Here is a 20513-nt window from a genome sequence, read left to right as displayed (position 1 = left end):
AGGGCAGTAGGGCAAGGTTTTGGGGAGTCAACAATGTAGTACTGGATTTTGGGGAGTCTCGGGGCTGTAGTGGTGGGCTTTGGGGGTCTCAGTGAGATAGTGCTGTGTTTTCAGCTGTTGCATGCATGGGAGTGCTGGATTTTGGGGTGAGGTCTTAGTTTGGTAGTCCTGGGTTTTGGGGTGTCTCAGTGACAGTACTGCATTTTGGGGAGTTTGAAAGATTTAGTGTTGGGTTTTGTGGGCCTCAGGAATATAATGGTGGGTTTGAGGGGGTCTCAGCAAGTTAATGCTGGGTTTAGGGGGTGTCAGTGCAATAGTACTGAGTTTTGAGGATCTCAGAGTGGTAGTGCTGAGTTCTGGAGGGTCTCAGCTGGGCTTTGTGGGGTCTGAGCAAGGTAGTGTTGGGTCTTGCGGGGGTCTTAGCGACTTAGTTCTGGGCATCTGAAGGCTGTAGTTCTCGGTTTTTGAGGTTTCAGGGTGGTAGTGCTGGGTTTTGGGGGGTCTCAGCAAGGTAGTGCTGGACATTGAGAGGTCTCAGTACGGTAGTGCTGGGTTTAGGGGAGTGTAAGTAAAGAAGTACCAGGTTTGGGGGTCTTGGCATGGTAGTACTGGATTTTGGGGGAGTCTCAGCACGATACTGCTGGTTTTGGGGAGTTTCAGTGAGCTAGTTGTAGGCTTTAGGGGTCTCAGTTTGGTAGTGCTGGGTTTTCAGGGGTCTCAGTGACAGTGCTCGGCATTATGGGTCTCAGTGTGGTAGTGCTGAGTACTGGGGAATCTCCGTGCTGTAATTCTGGGTTTGGGGGGTCTCAGAGACATTGCTTGGGTTGGTGGGGGGGTCTCCGCATGGTACTGCTTGGTTTCGGGTGTCTCAAGGCTGTAATGCTGGTTTTAGGAGGGGGTCTCAGCAGGGTAGTGCTGGGTCTCAGTAACTTAGTTTTCAGTTTTGAGGTCTGAAGGCTGTAGTGCTAGGTTTTGGAGGTCTCAGACCAGTAGTGCTGGGTTTTGTGGGGTCTCAGTGACTTAGTGCTGGGCTTTTTGGGGTCTCAGTGTGGTAGTGCTGGATTTAGGGGGGTGTCAGCGAGGTAGTGCAGAGATTGGGCGGGGTGGGGCTCGGCAACTTAGTTCAGAGAATATCAGGGTTGGAAGGGACCTCAGGAGGTCATCTAGTCCAACCCCCTGCCCAAAGCAGGACCAATCCCCAGACAGATTTTTGCCCCAGATCCCTAAATGGCCCCCTTAAGGATTGAACTCACAACTCTGGGTTTAGCAGGCCAATGCTCAAACCACTGAGCTATCCCTTCCCCCAGTTCTGAGGTTTGGGGGTCTGAAGACTGTAGTGCTGGGTTTTGTGGGGTTTAGTGACTTAGTCATTGGTTTAGGGGGCCTGAGGGCTGTAGTGCTGGGCTTCGGTGGTCTCAGGATGGTAGTGCTGGGTTTTGGGGAGTCTCAGGAACGTAGTGCTGGGTTTTGGAGGGTCTCAGAGACATAATGCTCAGTTTTGTGCGGTCTCAGCAACATAGTGTTGGGTTTTGTGGGGTCTCAGCATGGTAGTGCTGGATTTTGTGGGATCTCAGTGAGCTAGTTGTGGGTTTGGGGGGTCTCAGTGTGGTAATGCTGGTGTTAGAGGGTCTAAGGAGGTAGTGCTTGGTTTTGAGGGACTCAGGGCTATAATTCTGGGTTGAGGGGGTCTCAGCAGGGTATTGCTGGGTTTTTCTGGGGTCTCAGCATAATAGTGCTGGACATTGGGGATCTCCATGCGTAGTGTGGGGTTTTGGGGGGTCTTAGCAAGGTAGTGCTAGGTTTTGGTGGGGTCTCAGTGACATAGTGCTGGGTTTGGAGGGTCTGAAGGCTTTAGTGCTGGGTTTGGGGAGTCTCAGCAAGGTAGTGCTGGACATTGAGGGGTCTCAGTCGGTTTAGGGGGGTCTCAGTGTGGTAGTGCTTGGCTTGGGGGGTCTCAGGGCATTAGTGGTGGGCTTTGTCAGCTCTCAGCGCAGTAATGCTGGGTTTTGGGGGTTTCAGCAAGCTAATGGTGTGTTTTGGAGGTCTCAGTGTTGTACTGTTGGGTTAGGGGCATCTAAGCAAGGTAGTGCAGGGTCTCAGTGTGGTAGTGTTGGGTTTTGGAGGTCTCAGGGCTGTAGTGCTGGGCTTCGGGGGTCTCAGTGCAGGACTGCTCAGGTTTTCTGGTTTGGGGGTTCAGTGCAGTAGTGCTGGGCTTTGGAAGTCTCAGCATGGTAGTGCTGAGTTTGAGGGGTCTCAGCATGGTACTGCTGAGTTTGTGGGGATCTCAGCACCGTAGTGCTGTGTGTTGGGGCATCTCAGAAAGTTAATGCTGGCTTTGGGCTGGTCTTAGCATGGTAGTGCTGGGTTTTGGGAGTCTCGGGTGGGTCTTGAGGGGTCTCAGCACAGCACAGTAGTGTTGGGTTTTTGGAGTCTCAGCATGGTAGTGCTGGGTTTTCCAGGCTCTTAGGGCTGTAGTACTGCCAGGTTCACGGCAGGGAATAGTCCTTTTTTCTCTTTATAAAGTGTATTTGATATGATTCCTTTCCCCAGTGTCAGAAACAGGAGCTGAGAACAAGTCAAAGCCTTTGGGTTACTCCATGTTGCCCCTAACCAACCGTGTGTATCGGAGTCTTGTGGCAGAGAGCAACCGGAGTGGGGTTCGTGTGGATGATGTTCCAATCCAGGTAAGCGCTCTGGGTCCTGCTGAGGGCTGATCGAACATTGATCCCTTGTGTCTTGCTGGAAGAGTTCCTTGTGTAAGAATGTACCACCCACCTTCCTGTCTGATCCCATCCTGGTTTGGCCTGGATAGCTGAAAGAACTTAGAATGAACAGAGCCAGCCAGGAGGAGATCTCATGCAAGAGTGAGGCACAGGGTAGAGATGCTTTGCATGGTGGAAAGAGGTGTTTGCCAGACGAAGAGAAGAGGAAGGGCAGGGGGGCTTTTCCATGGTGCCTCAATGGGGGGATAATATGATAAGCAGTACAATGAGGGCCAGGGAGATTTCACTCAGACAGAGGCAACCAGCAGAAGTCCTGGATTCTCATGCAGGGAACAGCTCTTGGAGAGCAGGAGAAAGAGGAGGAATTGCTCCATGTGGAGTGCAGTGGGAAAACATCTGAGGTGACCCTGATGTCCCTGCAGATGGACACTGAGGCTGCATAGGGCCTCTGCAGCTGGCATTTGTTCTCATCACAATGCGTGAGTCTCACAGGATTGTCTCTAGGCTTCCAGAGAGGATGAAAGATCATTGCTTCCTCCTCTACCCACAGGAGTGTTTCATTTGTCACTGCTGCCAGTTTGTCTGGCGTCTGCTTGGCCTGATCTGGGAAAAATACTGTAGCGAAGTACTGGCTGAGCATTGTGTCTGGGAACAAAGCCAGGTTCTTTCCATTACATTCATCCCCAGCAGGGACAGGCGAACCAGAGCCAGTCCCAACCAAGGATCCCCAGATTGACCAACTAAATTCCTGCTTGGTCAACATATTCCTTCAAAATCAACAAAAAGTCCTATGGCACCTTATAGACTAACAGAAGTATTGGAGCATAAGCTTTTGTGGGTGAATACTCACTTTGTCAGACACATGTGCCGTTATTTTTCATGTTTATGGCTGACCCCAGTAACTGCAGGGCAACTAATCTGTTACCTGCACTCAGGAAGGCTGACTTCAGCTTGCATTGACCCTGGAGTGTTTATGAGGATATTAACCCACGAACATTTGGTACCTGCTGCATGCTCATGGGCCCTGTTCAGCTAGGAGAAGCTATCATACTTGTCTCCTGTAATTTAACCCCATGTTAAATAATTTGTAGACCAGATTCTAAAAGGTGCTGAGAACCCACAATTCCCACTCAGTTTGTGGGAGCTATGCACGGACCTCATCACCAGAAACAGGACGATAGAGCTAACTGCTGGGGGGGTTGACGTCTGATGTGTCATTCATTCCAGCTTATTAACTGCTTCACTGCTGGCCCTTAACTCCTGCATGCCTGTAGCCACATCCTGTTAATGGCCTGTTGGGATCCCTGTGGAGTGTCATGGCAGCCCCGGCACACCTGGTAGCCCCAATCTCCTGGCATGTTAAGCTGCAGCAGGGAAGCAAGCAAATTCCTTGCTGGCTGCTGTCCATAACAGACTGGCACCAGCCAGCCAAAGCTATTACAGAGAATGGTTTGCTATGTGACACTCTGATGTTCTCAGGAGCTGATGTTCTCACATGGATTTTATTGACCTTGTCCTTCCTTGTGTTGTTTCCTCAGGGCACTAATCTGAGAACCACATCTGGTGCTGTTCCAACCGTTCAACTCTGCATGCAGCTGATTGGCTCAGAGGTGAGGCAAGTGGGGAGGAACAGATTAACTTTAGAGACAAGAGGCCACCTCAGTCAATGGGGCTACATGGGTGAGATTTAGTCCATGGACATGAAAGGGGAATTCCCCTTTCCCATCATGGGGAAAGGAGAATGGGATATTTTTACTTTAGGTAGGACTCAGATCTGTACCTGCATCCAAACCCCCCTGAAACAAAGGGAATTTTGGGCCTGGATCCAAAGACAAATCACTAGGGTTTGCTATTCCGGCTAGGTAGCAACTGAGTGTTGGCGTGCCCTACAGTTCACTCTAATGCCCTCCAAGGTTCCCACGCAGATCCTCTGCCAGCTGAATGCCCATCCATCCCCTGCCCCAGTACCACTCTGAAGGAGGCTGCCCCATCCCTTGGCAGGCGTGGGAAGGAGGACAAGAGGTAAGTCATGAAGATTCCATGCCAGTGGAGCTGGCACTGAATTACATGAATACAAAGAAACTGCAGGTGTCCAGGCTGCTGCCATCCTGAGAGCAGGTTACATCCAGAGGCCACTGTGAGACTTTTGGGGTTCCCCAAGGTGTCTGAGGTGAGTCATTACCACCTTACAGGGTGAGAGAGCTGATGTTCATCAGAACATCCTAGGGGAAAAAAATGGTCCCAACTCTGCCAGCTGCTGGCAGCACAAGCACTCTACTCTAGGCTCCATGAGCCCTGCAGGTTCCACCTTTGGGCACTTGAGTGCTCAGTCCCTTCTCTTCTGGATACCCACAATATACATCAATCTGCTGCTTCCGGGCCAGCAGTGCAGCCCAGTTCACCAGCCTCCCCTCACTCAACACACTTTAGCGCAAAGCACTTGGTCATGTGTAGAGCAGAAACCAAATATAAGTTAATTTAACAGAGCTTAAAAAAAAGATCCAAAATAGATGCAAGTACAAGGATTGGAATCACCAGGTTACAGAGAAAAGAAAAACATAAAACGCAGTCTCAAGTCTATTCTAACTAACAAGTTCTTTTTCAGTCTAATAAGGAATTTCTCCCGCAATGGCATGGGCAGCAAGTATCGCACGCCAGGGGAGGCTAAGCCTCCCCAAACATCCAGGAGTGGCCCTGCCCATGCTCTTTCTCAAGATCCTCCTGCTTCCCACTCTTCCCTTGTGGCCCCAGCCCAGGCTGGTCCTCTTCCCCAAAATGGGAAGGGGCTGCGGCTAGGGAGGGCCAGCCTTTGTTCTGGGATTCAGGGTGGCCAAGGCCATCCGCCCAGTGCTCCAGGGCTGAGGATGCCCGCCCAGCATTCCAGAACTGGTGGCACTGGAGATGTCTGCCCAGCACTCCAGAACTGAGGGCACTCAGGCCTCCCACCCGGCACTCCAGGGCTGGGGGTGCTGGGGCCAGCCGGGGTGGCCTAGAGCTGGAGATTCTAGGGTGGAGCAGCCCAGCCAGGGCGGCCTGGGACTGGGGAACCAGCGGCTGTGCGGGAGAGGCTGGGGTTAGCCTCTTCGAATGGACAGTTCATGCGCCATCCATGCCCAATGGTCAGTCCTTACAGAACTAGTCCAGCCCAGAGAGCTGGGATCTACCTTTCATGAGACACCCCACTGGCAGCGTGTCACCTCTGTAATGGATAACATCTTGTGCCCTCTCTTCTTCTCTTAGTCTCGGACGTTTTGTGTCTTTCCATAATCAGGATGTTCCATAATCAGGGTGTTCAGCCTAGAGGGTCCCATCGTCAGAGGCTTTTCTTTGGGTTCCTTTGTCTTTGTCAATGCTCATGTGGTCCAAGCAGGAAATACAGGGCTGGGCTAGGTCAAAAGATGTTGATTTTTTTCACTCTTAAGTGAGTTAGCTCTGAGACCCATCCACCTCAGGTGACCTGCTTCATCTCCAACAGTTTTGGAACATCATATTCTGCATTTTGCAGAGCTCCGAAAACATTTCCCATATAAATGTCTCACAGTAACCAAGATGATCAGCCAGTTCTTATGTTACCTGCAAAAATCTAGAGCATCCCACCTGTACCCTGTAGTAGGGAGAAAGCCTGAAACATAAGCCCTTGTGTCAGAAGCCCGGTATGAGGCAGGACCTGCTCACAGAATCTGGCAACAACAGGGCTAATATTGCAGAAATACACATTCCTAAGAAATACAAAGCACAGAGTAGTCATGCAAACATATCCCAGTATCAAGTGGTACCAGAATATCCTAATATCAAGGATGATACAAAAACATTCCCCAAGGATAATAGGAACACACTAACCCCTCCTAAAAGACAAAGTCAGGATGACAGTACATAATAAAGATGTTTTAATCAAATCAATATGTACAAGGTGATGGGCAAGGGCCGCTCTAGGCACCAGCAAAGCAAGCACGTGCTTGGGGCAGCCCATTTGCAGGAACGGAAGGGATCCAGCATGGGAGCTGAGAACCAACAGGTGGCCTTGGGAGCTGTAGTTCTTCTTCGAGTGATTGCTCATATCCATTCCAGTTAGGTGTGTGCGCCGCGCGTGCACATTAGCCGGAAAACTTTTACCCTAGCAACTCAGTGGGCCGGCAGGTCGCCCCCTAGAGTGGCGCCGTCATGGTGCTCGATATATACCCCTGCCGGCCCACCCGCTCCTCAGTTCCTTCTTACCGCCCGTGTCGGTCGTTGGAACAGTGGAGCGCGGCTTAGCTGACCTCCACTTCCCTAGCTACTCGTAGTTCTCGTATATAGTTATGCAGTTATAATCCTTTTTTATATATATTTGTATAGTTATACATTTTTTCTTTGCTAACATACTTAGTTTATTAATAGTTAGTGGGGTTCAGGAAGTAGCCCCTTCCATGAACCCGGCACCAGAGCCCATGCACGGCTCACCGGGTTTTAAAATGAGCTCGGTCTGCCAGAAGCCGATGCCGAAGGGAGATCCACACGACTCCTGTTTGAAGTGCCTCAGGGAATCACACTTGATAGCTAAGTGCCCCATTTGCAAGGCTTTTAAGCCGAGAACAAAAAGGAGCGGGACTTTCACTTACCCCTCCACCTTTGGCGCCGAGCGATGATCAAGCGGCTGGCAGAAGCGCCTCCTCGGTACCGGACCCTGCCGGTACCGCCAAGGCCTTTCAGCACCGGCCGTCGCCGGCACCGAAGTCGACTCGGCACCGCTCCCTTCCTCCGAGGTCGAGAGCCTACGATTCCTGCTGGTGCCGGACGGCTCCCCGGCACGCGCCGTGGTTGAGCCCCCTGCTCCTGCTGCTTCCGTGTCACTTGCATCACAGCCAGAGAGCTCGTCTGAGTCAGATTGCCCGGCACCGACACCTGCAGAGGCACCGATGACGTCGGCACCGTCGATTCCAGTCCCCCAGGGCCATTGAATCCAGTGCCTGACAGCTCCCCGGCACGCGCCGTGGTAGAGCTTACTGCTCCCACTGCTTCTGTGCCAACTGCACCGCAGCCAGAGAGCTCGTCTAAGTCGGCTCGCCCGGCACCGACACCTGCTGAGGCACCGACGACGTCGGCACCGTCGATCCCGGTCCCACGAGGGCTGTAGAATCCGGTGCCTGACGGCTCCCTGGCGCGCACCGTGGTTGAGCTTACTGCTCCTGCTGCTTCCGTGCCAACTGCACCGCAGCCAGAGAACTCGTCTAAGTCGGATCGCCCGGCACCGACACCTGCTGAGGCACCAACGACGTCGGCACCGTCGATCCCGGCCCCACAAGGGCCGTCGAATCTGGTGCCTGACAGTTCCCCGGCACGCGCCGTGGTTGAGCTTACTGCTCCTGCTGCTTCCGTGCCAACTGCACCGCAGCCAGAGAGCTCGTCTAAGTTGGATCGCCCGGCACCGACACCTACCGAAGCTCTGACGACCTCAGTGCTATCGATCCCGGTCCCACGAGGGCCGTCGAATCCGGTGCCTGACAGCTCCCCAGTATGCACTGTGGTTGAGCCTGCTGTTCCCTCCACGCCGGAGACATTACCAACGGCGAGGGATCTCATTGCCATGACAGAGTCGATGCTGCCTGACCCCGGCACCGCCGGTGCGGGTAATACAGTCTTTTCATATGACCGTCCTCTGTCAGCACAGCAGAGCGGCACCGTTCATGATCATGGTCCCGCAGACATTCCAGGTCCCGTCGGCACACCCGACACCACTTGCAGTCCCGGTGCCGTTTTCCTCATCGGTACTGGTCACACTCGCCACACCGGTCGGTATCCCATTCGCCGACCCGCTATCGGCACCGTTCCGACTCCCGGCACCGCGACAGGTACCTTGACTCCTGTAGCCTCTCCCCGAGCCTCGAGATCTCGGTCGACCTCCCGACACCGTTCTGGTTGCAGGTCTGGATCTTGTTCCAGGTACCGGTACACCTCCCGGTGCCGGTCCCCGGTGCCGAGTTGGGCAAGGTCAACCTGAGGTGGAGGAGGTCCCAGAGGTAGAGGACCCGGTATGGGGCCCTCTAAGGGGTACGACTACTCGTCTGTCCGCTCTCCTCTCTGCTCGCTTGTCTTTCAGTATGTTAAGGAGAGGTATTGGCATGGCCAGCGGGCGCCAGCCCCGAAACCGAAGGAGGCTTGGCGAATGAACCTGCTGGGCCGCCAGGTGTACTCTGCAGAGGGCCTGCAGCTCTGGGTAGCAAAGCAACAAGCCTTGTTTGGCTGCTATAATTATAGCACCTGGGTGAAGGTAGTTTAGTTTATGGAGTTTCTCCCTCAAAACTCCCGCCAAGAGTTCGCTGCCGTCTTGGAGGACGGGGGAAAAAGGTACCCAGAGCGTCCCTCCAAGCCTCGTTGGACGCAGAAGACTCAGCAGCCAGGACTCTGGCCTTTGGTGTCGCCATGAGGTGCATCTCATGGCTTCAGGTTTCAAACCTCCGGCCGGAGCTGCAGTATGCCATTCAGGATTTACCCTTTGTTGGTAAAGGCCTCTTCGCGGCAAAGACAGCCCCAGGCTGCGAAGCCTGATGGACAATAGGGTCCTAATGCGCTCTCCCAGCATGCATATGCCAGCGACCAAAACGCAGGCCTTTCTGTCCCCAGCCGCCATACTCTGTGCCTAGCCAGAGACAAGACTTTGGCAAACGGTGAGGCCAAGGTGGTTGCAGACGAACGTCAGGACCCCTAAAGAGCCAAGGTCAAGGTCCCTCGCAATTACCACTGGGACCAAAGACAAACCTTCCAAGGTGCGCCTGAGGGCGGTGTACCAGTCACAGGCCGGGATCCCAATCCCGCTTTCTCCTGGCGTGGCCCCAGTTAATTTCAGATCGCTGGGTCCTGCGCACGGTGGAGCATAGGTACCACCTCTAATTTGTTCCAGCCCTGTCCCCCTTCAGGGACCCCTCTCACGAGCAATTCCTCGTACAAGAGGTGCAGACGCCGACTGACGAAAGGGGCAAGGGGGTTTACTCCTGTTATGCTCTAGTCCCCCACTCGAACAGAGGTCTCAGACCTTCCTAGTCCTGCACGGACTCAACCACTTTAGGATAAGGTTGAAGTTCCACATGGTATCCCTGGGAACCATTATTCCATCCTTGCCTCCTGGGGGCTACTATGCCGCCCTCGATATGAAGGACGCGTACTTTCGCAACGCCATCTTCCCTCCGCACAGGAGATACCTCCACTTTCTAGCCAACCGTCAGTACTTCTGGCTTACGGCCATAGTCGCCGCCTACCTTCGCTGATGTCGGATATGCGTTTTTCCGTATCTGGACGATTCGCTTATCCGAGGAGACTCCGAGACACAAACCACTCAGGACGTGGGCATCATCACGGTCTTATTCACAGGTCTAGGCCTGATGATTACTATAGAGCAATCCACTCTGGTTCCCACGCAGAGGTTGGACTTCCTAGGGGCTATCCTGGTCTCCTACCTAGCCGGAGCCTGCTTATCACAACTGCGGTTTTAGGCGATGGCAACAATCATCCGAGGTCTGCAGGCTTTCCCAACGACCTCGGCTCGTACTTGTCTCAGTCTCCTGGGTCCATGGCTGCCCGCAAGTTTGTAACCAAACACGCCAAGCTCCGCCTCCGTCCTCTCCAAGTCCGGCTCACCTCGGCGTACCACCCGGACAGGGAGCCAATGGTCATGGTAGTCACCGTTCCCTCGAGCACCTTAGGCTCCCTAGAGTGGTGGCTAACTCCCTCCCTGGTGTGGGCAGGGATGCGGTTTCATCCGCCCCAGCCCTCACTGCCCCTGATGACGGACGCATCTTCTCTCTGCTCGAGTGCTCATGGTCACCTCCGAGCTTAAGGCCTTTGGTCTTCTCGGGAGCTGGCATTCCACATCAATGCCCCAAAAATGAGAGTAGTCCGCCTGGCGTGCCACGGGTTCCAGCGGCAGCTGCGAGGCCGTGGTATCTCGGTGTTTACAGCCAACACAACGGCCAGGTGCTTCATAAATAACCAGGGAGGGACATGGTCTTCCCCCCTTTTGTCAGGAGGCCATCCATTTCCGGGACTTTTGCATGGCCCACTCGATGGAGCTGGTGACGTCCTTTCTCCCAGGCGTTCAGAACGTCTTGGCGCTTTGACTCAGCAGGTCTTTCCTGTCTTACGAGTGATCACTCTGCCCCATGTGAGGCATTCTGCTTTCCAGAAGTGGAGATGTTTCCTCACATAGACCTGTTCGCTCACCACGAGAGCAGAAAATGCCAGATGTTCTGCTCCTTCCAAGGTCTCTCCTCGGGATCGGTCTTGGACGCATTCCTGATGCCGTGGAAAGGCCAACTCCTTTATGCCTTCTCACTGTTCCCACTGGTTCATTAGGTCCTGCTCAAACTCCGCATGACCTCATGATCACTCCAGAGTGGTCCAGGCAGCACTGATATACCACGTTGCTCGGCCTGTCAATAACCAACCCAATTACCCTGCCACCCCACCCAGACCTCATCACTCAGGGCAACGACAAGCTTCGTCACCCGGACCTGCAGCCTCTTCGCCTCACGGTGTGGCCGCTGCGTAACTGAGCCGGGGTGACAGGAAGCCTTCCACCTGGTCAACGTACCGGGCCGAGTGGAAGCGTTTCTTCTACAGCTGCAATACGCTCGATCCTGCTCCTACTGAGGTCTCAATCCCCTCTATTTGGCCTGCCTCTGGCCTTCAGCGGCAGGACCTGGCGGTATCATCGCTGAGGGTACACTCGGCAGCCATCTCTACCTTCCAGCCAGGCTAAGGTGGACGTTCCGTGTTCTCACACTCCATGGGTTCGAGGTCCCTCAAGGGCTTGGAGCGCTTGCACCCTCGGGTGCGCCGCCCAGCCCCAACCTGGGACCTCAACCTAGTTTTAACTAGACTTATGTCTCCCCCATTCGAGCCGTTCGCGACCGGCCCTCTGCTATACCTGTCTTGGACGACAACTTTCCTCGTAGCTGTTACATTGGCCAGACGGGTCTCCGAGCTCAGAGCTCTTACGGTGGTTCCGCCGTACACTAGGTTTCACAAAGACAAGGTGCAGTTATGACCGCACCCGGCTTTCCTCCCTAAGGTGGTTTCGGCCTTTCATGTTACCCACAGCTCAACGCAATAGGTGCAACCATTGCACTCCCTGGACATCTGTGGAGTGCTCGTATTTATATTGCGCTGACAGAACCATTTCGTAAGGTGCCCCAGCTCTGTCACGGTAGCAGACCAAAGGGAGGGCTTGCTTGTTTTCCTCTCAGAGGATCTCATCTTGGGTGATGGCGTACATCCGCACTTGTTATGATTTGGCTCATATTTCCCCAAGCCACATCACCGTGTATTCTACCAGGGCTCAGGCTTTATCTGCCGCCTTGCTGGCTCGTGTTCCTACCCACGAGATCTGTCGCGCAGCTCCATTGGTCCTTGGTCCATACCTTTGCTTCGCAGTATGCCCTGGTTCAACAGTCAAGAGATGCTGTAGCCTCTGGCTCAGCAGTTTTCATTCTGCCACATTTCACTCCGACCCCACCGCCTACGTAAGGCTTGGGATTCACCTAACTGGAATGGATATGAGCAATCACTCGAAGAAGAAAAGATGGTTACTCACCTTTGTAACTGTTGTTCTTCGAGATGTGTTGCTCATATCCATTCCACACCCACCCTCCTTCCCCACTGTTGGAGTAGCCGGCAAGAAGGAACTGAGCAGTGGGTGGGCCGGCAGGGGTATATATCGAGCACCATGACGGCGCCACTCTAGGGGGCGACCTGCCGGCCCACTGAGTTGCTAGGGTAAAAGTTTTCCAACGAATGTGCACGCGCGGCGCACACACCTAACTGGAATGGATATGAGCAACACATCTCGAAGAACAACAGTTACAAAGGTGAGTAACCGTCTTTTCCTTGGTTAGCTCCCTGCCTATAGAGCCAGCCCTGGAGCAGGGAAAGAACTACATTTCCCAGCATTCCCTTGGACACTACCAACAGGAAAGGAAGGAGGAGGGAGTGAGTTAGCTGAGACCTCATGCTGCTGCTTGCTGTGAGTGGAGAGCTACACTGTGAAGGGTAGGGATACCATATTTTAACATTCAAAAAATAGGACACTCCACGGGGAGGGAGCATAGCCCCACCCTGCCACCATCCACTCCCTCCGACTGCCCCCCACAGAAACCCCAACCCATCCAACCCCCCCGTTCCCTGTCCCCTGATCACCCCCTCCCAGGACCCCTGCCCCTAACTGCCCCCCAGGACCTCACTCCCTATCTAAGCACCGCTGGTCCTTGTCCCTTGATTGCCCCCTCCCAGGACCCCTGCCCCTAACTGCCCTTTGGAACCCCACCCCCTATCTAAGCCTCCCTTCTCCTTGTCCCCAGCTGCCCCCTCCTGAGACCCCCCCAACTTCCCCCCTAGGACCCCACCCCCTTCCTGTCCCCTGACAAACCCCTGAGACTCCCATGCCTATCCAACCACTGCCTGTCCCCTGACTGCCTCCCCTGAACCTCCGCCCCATCCAACCCCCACTGCTCCCTGTCCCTTGACTGTCCCTCCTGGAACCCCCTACCCCTTCTCCAACCCCCCAGCCCCCTTACCATGCCACTCAGACCAGCGTGTCTGGCTCCATGCAGCGCCAGACACGCTGCTGCATACATGCTGCTGTGCTCCCCCGCGGAGCCACAGCCCTCACCCCAGCACCTGCCTTCCAGATTTGAACACTTCGAAATTCAGGAGTGCTCAAACTCAATTTGGACAGCTGTTACTTCATTTCTCCCAAATCAAATACACTGATCCACTGTAACTTGCTGTAGAAAAAGTAGGATAACATTGAGCAAGAAATGCTTCCCAGTGGTTATTAGGACTGGAATTGCTATTTTCAACAGCCATTGCCTTTTTTGTTTGTTTGTTTGTTTAAAAGAAAGACAGTGATATTGCATTGGCAAATTCCCCATAGAAAGAAAGAGTGGAAGAAAAGAATAATAAAGGCACCTCAACTTTTCCTCATTTATGGAGGACAGTCTTATAATATGCATCCAGATATCCTCCAATAACACAAGCTGAAAATTGTTCCACTTTACTGCAGTTCTGTAACCATATGGGAACCAATCCCATCTGTTCTGTGCACATCTAAAATTCCTGCTGAATGACCTGCCCTGGGAGTGAGTTACCAGTGACCCAGGGCTGCAGCAGAAGGAGGCTGCAGGTGCGGGGGTGGGGGGGAGAGCCCAGGGCTGGGGCAGCAGGAGGTGTGCGGGGGCGGGGAGAGTCCAGGGCTGGGACAGTAGGGGGGGTGCGGCGAGGAGCCCAGGGCTGGGACGAGGGGCAGCCAAAAATGTTTTTGTTTGGGGCAGCAAAAAACCTAGAGATGGCCCTGGTGATGGGTGATAACTAACCACATCAGGGGGCAGTAATTAAGTATGCCAGAGGCAGTATGTAACGTTTGTATCAGGGTATAAAGATGTAACTCGGAGGGAGTATTTTTGTTCAGCCAAGGGGGGAATAGAAAATCCTGCCATTCATTGAGCTGTGTCTGTTGTCATGGGCACACATGTCTTAGTATCCTCGTAGAGTCTGCCATGTGCTATATACCGTGCTTTGTCGACAATAAACCTGGCCTGGTGCCTTTGAACCTTAACAAATCTTGTGGTCATTGGGTGGTTCACTCGAGGTCTGCTGTGCCATCTATCTGCACAAAGCTGGTGCAGCACACAGAGAACACACACATGCAGCCAAACATCTAACCACACACTCTACTGAGGGCTCAAGGCTTGACCTGGTCCATTTAAGCATTCTCACCTTTTCCCTTCTGAGGGCTTGTGGATAAGGCACCTACCGTTTCCCATGAGGCTCAGAGCTCCATAGGTCTGTGGGATCTTTTCCTAGTGAAAGAACCTTACACAGCTGTTATCTGAACATCTATTCTGGCATATGTATTCTGTGCAACAACCGTGCAAACCATCACATTATTTGATACCTCTAGGTAACAGAATTTAACCAATCATGCACTGGCACCTATGTTTGCTCCTCCCTGCTCAAGTCTTTGTTATATTTTCTCTCTCATGCTCAAATTGCAACATATTTATGACTTTGTCTGTGCAGATGATCATCATAAATTTGCTGGTCAGAGCTTATTTTATCTATTTTACCATTTGTTGGATCTTTCTGTATCCTCCCAGTGCCTGTATATCTCTACTTTACAACCCTTGGTATTATAACTCTTGTTAGGGGCATTCCTGTGGTGGGGTGCATGCGGCAGGGGCTGCGGGGATGTGCTGGCTGCTTCTGGGAGCAGTGTGTGGAGGGAGTAGCATGTGGAACTCCCTGACCCCTTTTACTTTGGGCTGCTCCTGGTCGGCGTTGCAGTGGGGCTAAGGCAGACTCCAACCCCACAGCTCCCATTGGCCTCAGTTCCCAGCTAATGGGAGCTGTGGAGTCGGGGCAAGGGCTGCGCACAGATACCCCTAGCCCTCCTCCACCCCCCTGAGGGGCTGCAGGGATGTCCCAGACTCTTCTGGGAGCACCACGGAGCCAAGGCAGGCAGGGAGCCTGCCTTAGCCCCACAGTACCACCGACCGGTGGCCGCCCAAGATAAACACCACCCAGCCAGAGCCTGCTCCCCTCTCCCCCTCCCACACCCCAACCCCTGCCCCAGCCCTGAGCTCCCTCCTGCACCCAAACTCCCTCCCAGATCCCGCACCCCAATCCCCTGCCCCAGCCCTGAGCCCCTTCCTGGAGCCTGCACCCCACACTCCCTTCTGCACCTCAACCTTCTTTCCCATCCCTGAGCCCCCTCCAGCGCCCTAACTCCCTCCCAGAGCTTGCACCTTGCACCCCTTCCTGCATGGCAACCCCCTGCTTCAGGCTCAGCCCAGAGCCCCCTCCCACACTCCGAACCCCTCAGCCCCAGCCCAGAGCCTGCACCCCTTCCTGCACTCCCTACCCCACCCCAACTTCCTGCCCCAGCCCAGTGAAAGTGAGTAGGGGCTGGGGAGAGCGAGCAAAGGGAGGGGGGATGGAGTGAGTGGGTAGGGCCTCAGAGAAGGGATGGGGCGGGGCCTTGGGCAAGGGGGCAAGGCAAGAGTGTTTGGGTTTGTGTGATTAAACAGTTGGCAACCCTACCTGGCAGTGTCCAGCCAAATGTACTAACTGGACACCAAAAGTCCAGTTACCATGGGAAGAGGGGGCACTGGGTCCTTAATCCCTGCCAGCCCCTGTTCAGCTGGGACCATCTCTTACCTGCAGGCAGGTTTGTTGTTAAGCTGCAGCAGCTCCCAGTCTCATTCCAGCCGCAGAACAGAGGGAGCCCTGATCGGGGACGGGGAGGGAGGTGAAGATGATCCAGCAAGCAGTAGGAGAGGGGAGAAGAATAAGCAATTAGGGCTGGGCCTGAGGAAGGAGACGGAGAAGGGCATCGGCCCTCTAGAGAAGAGGTGGGGCATGTGTTGGGCCCTTAGAGAGAAGGTGGAGCAGGGGTCAGGGCCTCGGGGTCTGGTTACCAGCAATTAGAAAGGTGGCAATTCTACTGGCTAGTTCTGCTATCTATACATAGAGGCAGAGCTGTGGCCCCACTGTCTTTGGGGCCATGTGTGCCCTGGAGGGAATGAGGAACTGATAAACCTGTATGCTTCTGTGACGGATCTGCTTAACCCGCACTAGCCCAGACAAGGTTAAGCCCCAGGTATTGACAGCAGAAGTCCCGCCTCCCTGGCAAGACTGGGCGTGCTCCAAGTGCTCTAGTAGTATAAAGGGAGAGAGACCAGCTTATTCTGGACTGGAGGCCGCAGGGGAAGGACCTGTCTGGGAAGCTCCTGTGGAGGGCCAGCCACAGCCTCTGACTACACTGGGCACTGAAGCTGTTCACGACCTGCCTGCACCCCGGCAACTAGAGGAGACAACTGGACCTGCTGAACACAGAGGACCTGATATCTCATGGGAAACCCCAACACAGACTCTGATAGGAAGTGACCCAGGGAGGGTGGCAGAGTGGTATCTGCCTCCCGGGGAAACTCAGCATGTTTTGGTAGGACCTCCCTCCCCCCCGCTGAGTCAGTGGCAAGCCACTACACCACTGTTAGGGCCCTCGGACAGGGCCTGTTGGAGTTGAGTGGGTCCTAGCCCCCTTACCAGGGCTATCAAACCCCAATATCATAGATCCTGACCACCAGGCCACGCTACCCAGTGGCAAAGGGTCGTTTTGTAGAATCTGGCCGTTAGGTCACACTTCCCTATACCAAAGTGGGCGCTATAGACTCTGGTAGTTAGGCCACGCTGCCCCACACCAAAGGGGGTGCTATAGACTTTGTTCGTGAGGCTATGCCACCCTACACCCAAGGGGCGCTATAGACTCTGGCCATTGGGCCATGCCACCCTACTCAAAAGGGGGTGCCATAGACTCTGGTCATTAGGTCATGCCACTGTGCACCGGAGGGGGTGCTATAGACTCTGGCCGCTAAGCCATGTGGCCCTGCATCGAAGAGTTGCTTTGCGAACTGTGAATCTAGATGACGGGAGCCCCCCCCCACCTGCCATCCAAGATGTATACAGAGAAGCTTATAAAGTGGTTGCTGGAGAATCAACAAGAACAGGCAGCCCAACAGCAACAACAACAGGCTCATATGATGCAGCAGATGGCCAGCCAGCAGCAGTTACAGATGGCCCAACACCTGGAACAACAGCAGGAACTCCTTCGAGAGTTGGCTGCCCAGCAACAATTGCAGCAGGAACGCCTAGTCCAACAAGTGGCAACTCTACTATGCCCACTTGGAGCTCCCGCCTCTGCACCCACAGGAGCAGGACCTGGAGAGGCTCTGGTGGGGCTGCCAGTTCACCTCACTAAGATGGGACCAGGCAATGACCCCGAGGCTTTCCTAGTTACGTTCGAGAAGGTCGCCACCACTGCTTGGTGGCCCCCAAAACACTGGGCCACCATGCTAACCCACTTTTTGACAGGACAGGTGCAGATGGCCTACCATAACTTTGATCCCCGAGAAGCCTTGGAGTACCCCCGGGTGAAAAAAACGCATCCATTTTAGATCAGACCGGCATTAGCCCTGAGACGTACTGCCAGCGCTTCCGTAAAGAACAGTACCCTCCTGGGGCTTGACCTCAGGCCATGGCCCAATGGGTACGGGATCTCTGTTGGAGATGGTTGGAGCCAGAAGGCTTGACCGGGCCTCAGGTGGCGGAGAGGGTGGCGCTCGAAAAGTTCATCCAGATCCTCCTGGCAGGAGGGAAAGAATGGGTACAACGTCACCGACTGGCAACCTTGTCAGCAGCCGGGGGTCTGATGGAGGACTACTTGGTGGCCGAGGAAGTCCAGGCACCCCCATGGAGGTCTGGAAACCTGTGCCAGAGAGACGGGACAGACAAGGGAAGTCCTTGGGGAGTGCAGGCTCGGGAATCTCCATCCAACACCTGCCCCGCACCCACTAAGTCTCCCAGCCCCGAACCCAGGCACAGAGTCCCTTGGACTCCAATTCAAAGGGAACGGCCCCCTCAAGGGGGGAAGAGCCCACCAAAGGAAGGCATTGAACCCTTGGAAGGCCGGAATCGCTGCTGGGAGTGCGGACAAGAGGGACATTTTCAGCGGGAATGTCCCTTGATGGATTGCAATTATGGGCAAGTGTGGGTTGCTGGACACAGAGCCCGGAAAAGGGGACAGGAAAATTAGTGATCCCTGTGCAGGTCGAGGGGACCCACATGAATGCTGTTGTGGACTTGGGATGCAGTCAGACCCTCTTACGGGAGGGGCTGGTCCAAGACCTTAGACTCTCAGGGGAAAAAGTACACTTTCCGTGTGTCCATGGAGACATCTGCCCTTACCCCACAGCCTGGGTGAGGAGCAGGATTGGCCAGCAGGAGGAAGTCCTCCTACAGTTAGCGCATGCAAACCCATAGGAAGGACACTTGGGGCAGGAAAAGACTCTTCAGGGGGTGCCCCGCTGATTTTTTTGGCCTGGCATTCACCAAGAAGTCCGGAAGTATTGCACGACTTGCCCAGAATGCCAGCGGGCCAGACCAAAGAATGTACCCCGAGCCCTGTTAATACCCCTGCCCATGGTCAGGGTACCCTTTGAACGTATCGGAATGGACTTGGTTGGACCCTTAGAATGAAGTAAGACAGGGAATCGAATTATTTTAGTGATTGTGGACTACACAACCCATTACTCCAAGGCTGTGCCCTTCCGGGCAGCCATGGCACCGGTGATTGCCACCGAACTAGTCTTTGCTAGGATCAGGATACCTGCGGAGATCCTAACTGACCAGGGTACTAACATATTCTCAAAACTGATAGCAGAGCTGTGCCGCCTCCTGAATATACAGACATTCTGAACGTCGGTCTACCATCCACAAACAGACGGTCTAGTGGAATGTTTTAATGGTACCCTAAAGGCCATGTTGCAGAAGTTCTTGGAGGAAGATCCCAGCCATGGGGATCCACTATTGCCAGCCCTGCTGTTTGCCATAAGGAGGGTACCCCAAACATCAACCGGATTCTCGCCCTTCGAACTTGTGTATGGCAGGCAGCCCTGAGGGATCCTGGACCTCCTGAGGGAAGACTGGGAGGCACAGGAGACGTGAGTACTCGGAACCACCCAGTGTGTGCTATGCCTCCAAGAACGGCTCCAAGCCTTAGGGGCTTTCGCCCAGGAGAATCTGCTGCGGGCCCAAGAGACACAGGAACGGATATACAACAAAGGGGCTAAGGTGTTGCTCTTGTTGCCCTTGGCTGAATCAAAGCTCCTGGCCAAGTGGCAGGGGCCTTAGGAGGTGATCCGACAGGTTGGACCCATAGATTATGAAGTCCGGTTACCTAAACGATGAAGGGACACCACTACACCACTGCTAGGGCCCTCGGTCAGGGCCTATTGGAATCGAGTGGGCCCGAGCCCCCCTACCAGGGCTATCAGACCCCAGCGTCATAAACTCTGGCCACCAGGCCACGCTACCCAGCACCAAAGGGTTGTTTTGTAGAATCTGGCCGTTAGGCCACGCCACCCTACACCAAAGGGGGCATTATAGACCCTGGCTGTTGGGCCATGCTACCCTACACCAAAGGGGACGCTATAGACTCTGGTCGTTAGGCCACACCGCCTCACATCAAAAGGGGTGCTATAGACTCTGGCCACTAAGTCATGCGGCCCTGTGCCAAGGGGGGCGCTATAGACTCTGGTCATTAGGCCACGCCACCCCACACGAAAGGGGGCGCTATAGACTCTGGTTGCTAGGCCACACTGCCCCACACCAAAGGGTGCGCTATAGACTCTGGTCGTTAGGCCACGTGGCCCTGTGCTGAAGGGCTGCTTTGTGAACTGTAACAGATAGCCTACGCTGACCTGAGCCTAGGGGCATGGATTGTCACTGCTTCCCAGAACTCAGGGGCTGCAATTCTGCCTAACCCTTATGAACCAGATTTGTAAGCACTCACACCCCCAGTAAGGGCCAGAATTTCAAAGGTTCCAGCACCCAATATGCTGAGATAAACTGAAAATCTGCCCACTTGTTCTGGTGCCTAAATGGGAGCTGAGTATCTGTGAAAATGTGGCCCAAGTGGCCCATACGAGGGGTTCCGTACAGCCTTCCCACTGTACCCAAGAGACTGTCTTCTTTTACCCCCAAGCCTTTATGTAGAATGGCTGGCTTAGTGATCTGAGTAACAGATCTGCGGTAACCCAAAGGTTCAGCTCCCAGCAGGGCAGCCTCAGCCACTTGTCCTTCTGGAGTACATCATCCAAATCCCATGTCTGTCTCTACATGTGAGTCTTTTATCTGATAGTGTATGGATATTAAAGAGCCTAGGCACTTCTTGGAATGAAGGGGGGAAGAGTGTTTGCCCAAGTG

At 54.2% G+C, this 20513-nt stretch overlaps 1 protein-coding gene across 1 annotated transcript in view; it reads left to right on the top strand.

Moving 5' to 3' along the window:
- CCDC33 (coiled-coil domain containing 33) overlaps window positions 1–20513 on the top strand; it is a 334851-nt gene that overhangs the window by 158673 nt on the left and 155665 nt on the right. The window contains exons 10-11 of the mRNA XM_050968177.1: window positions 2551–2684; window positions 4262–4333. Coding sequence (XP_050824134.1) covers window positions 2551–2684; window positions 4262–4333 — 206 coding nt within the window. The remainder of the gene's footprint in view (window positions 1–2550; window positions 2685–4261; window positions 4334–20513) is intronic.

The sequence above is a fragment of the Gopherus flavomarginatus genome, chromosome 9 (genome assembly GCF_025201925.1).
Source record: "Gopherus flavomarginatus isolate rGopFla2 chromosome 9, rGopFla2.mat.asm, whole genome shotgun sequence".
In the NCBI taxonomy this organism is placed as follows: domain Eukaryota; kingdom Metazoa; phylum Chordata; order Testudines; family Testudinidae; genus Gopherus; species Gopherus flavomarginatus.
The sequence above is the reverse complement of the archived record's forward strand: the minus strand, read 5'-3'. Positions and strand labels throughout refer to the sequence as shown.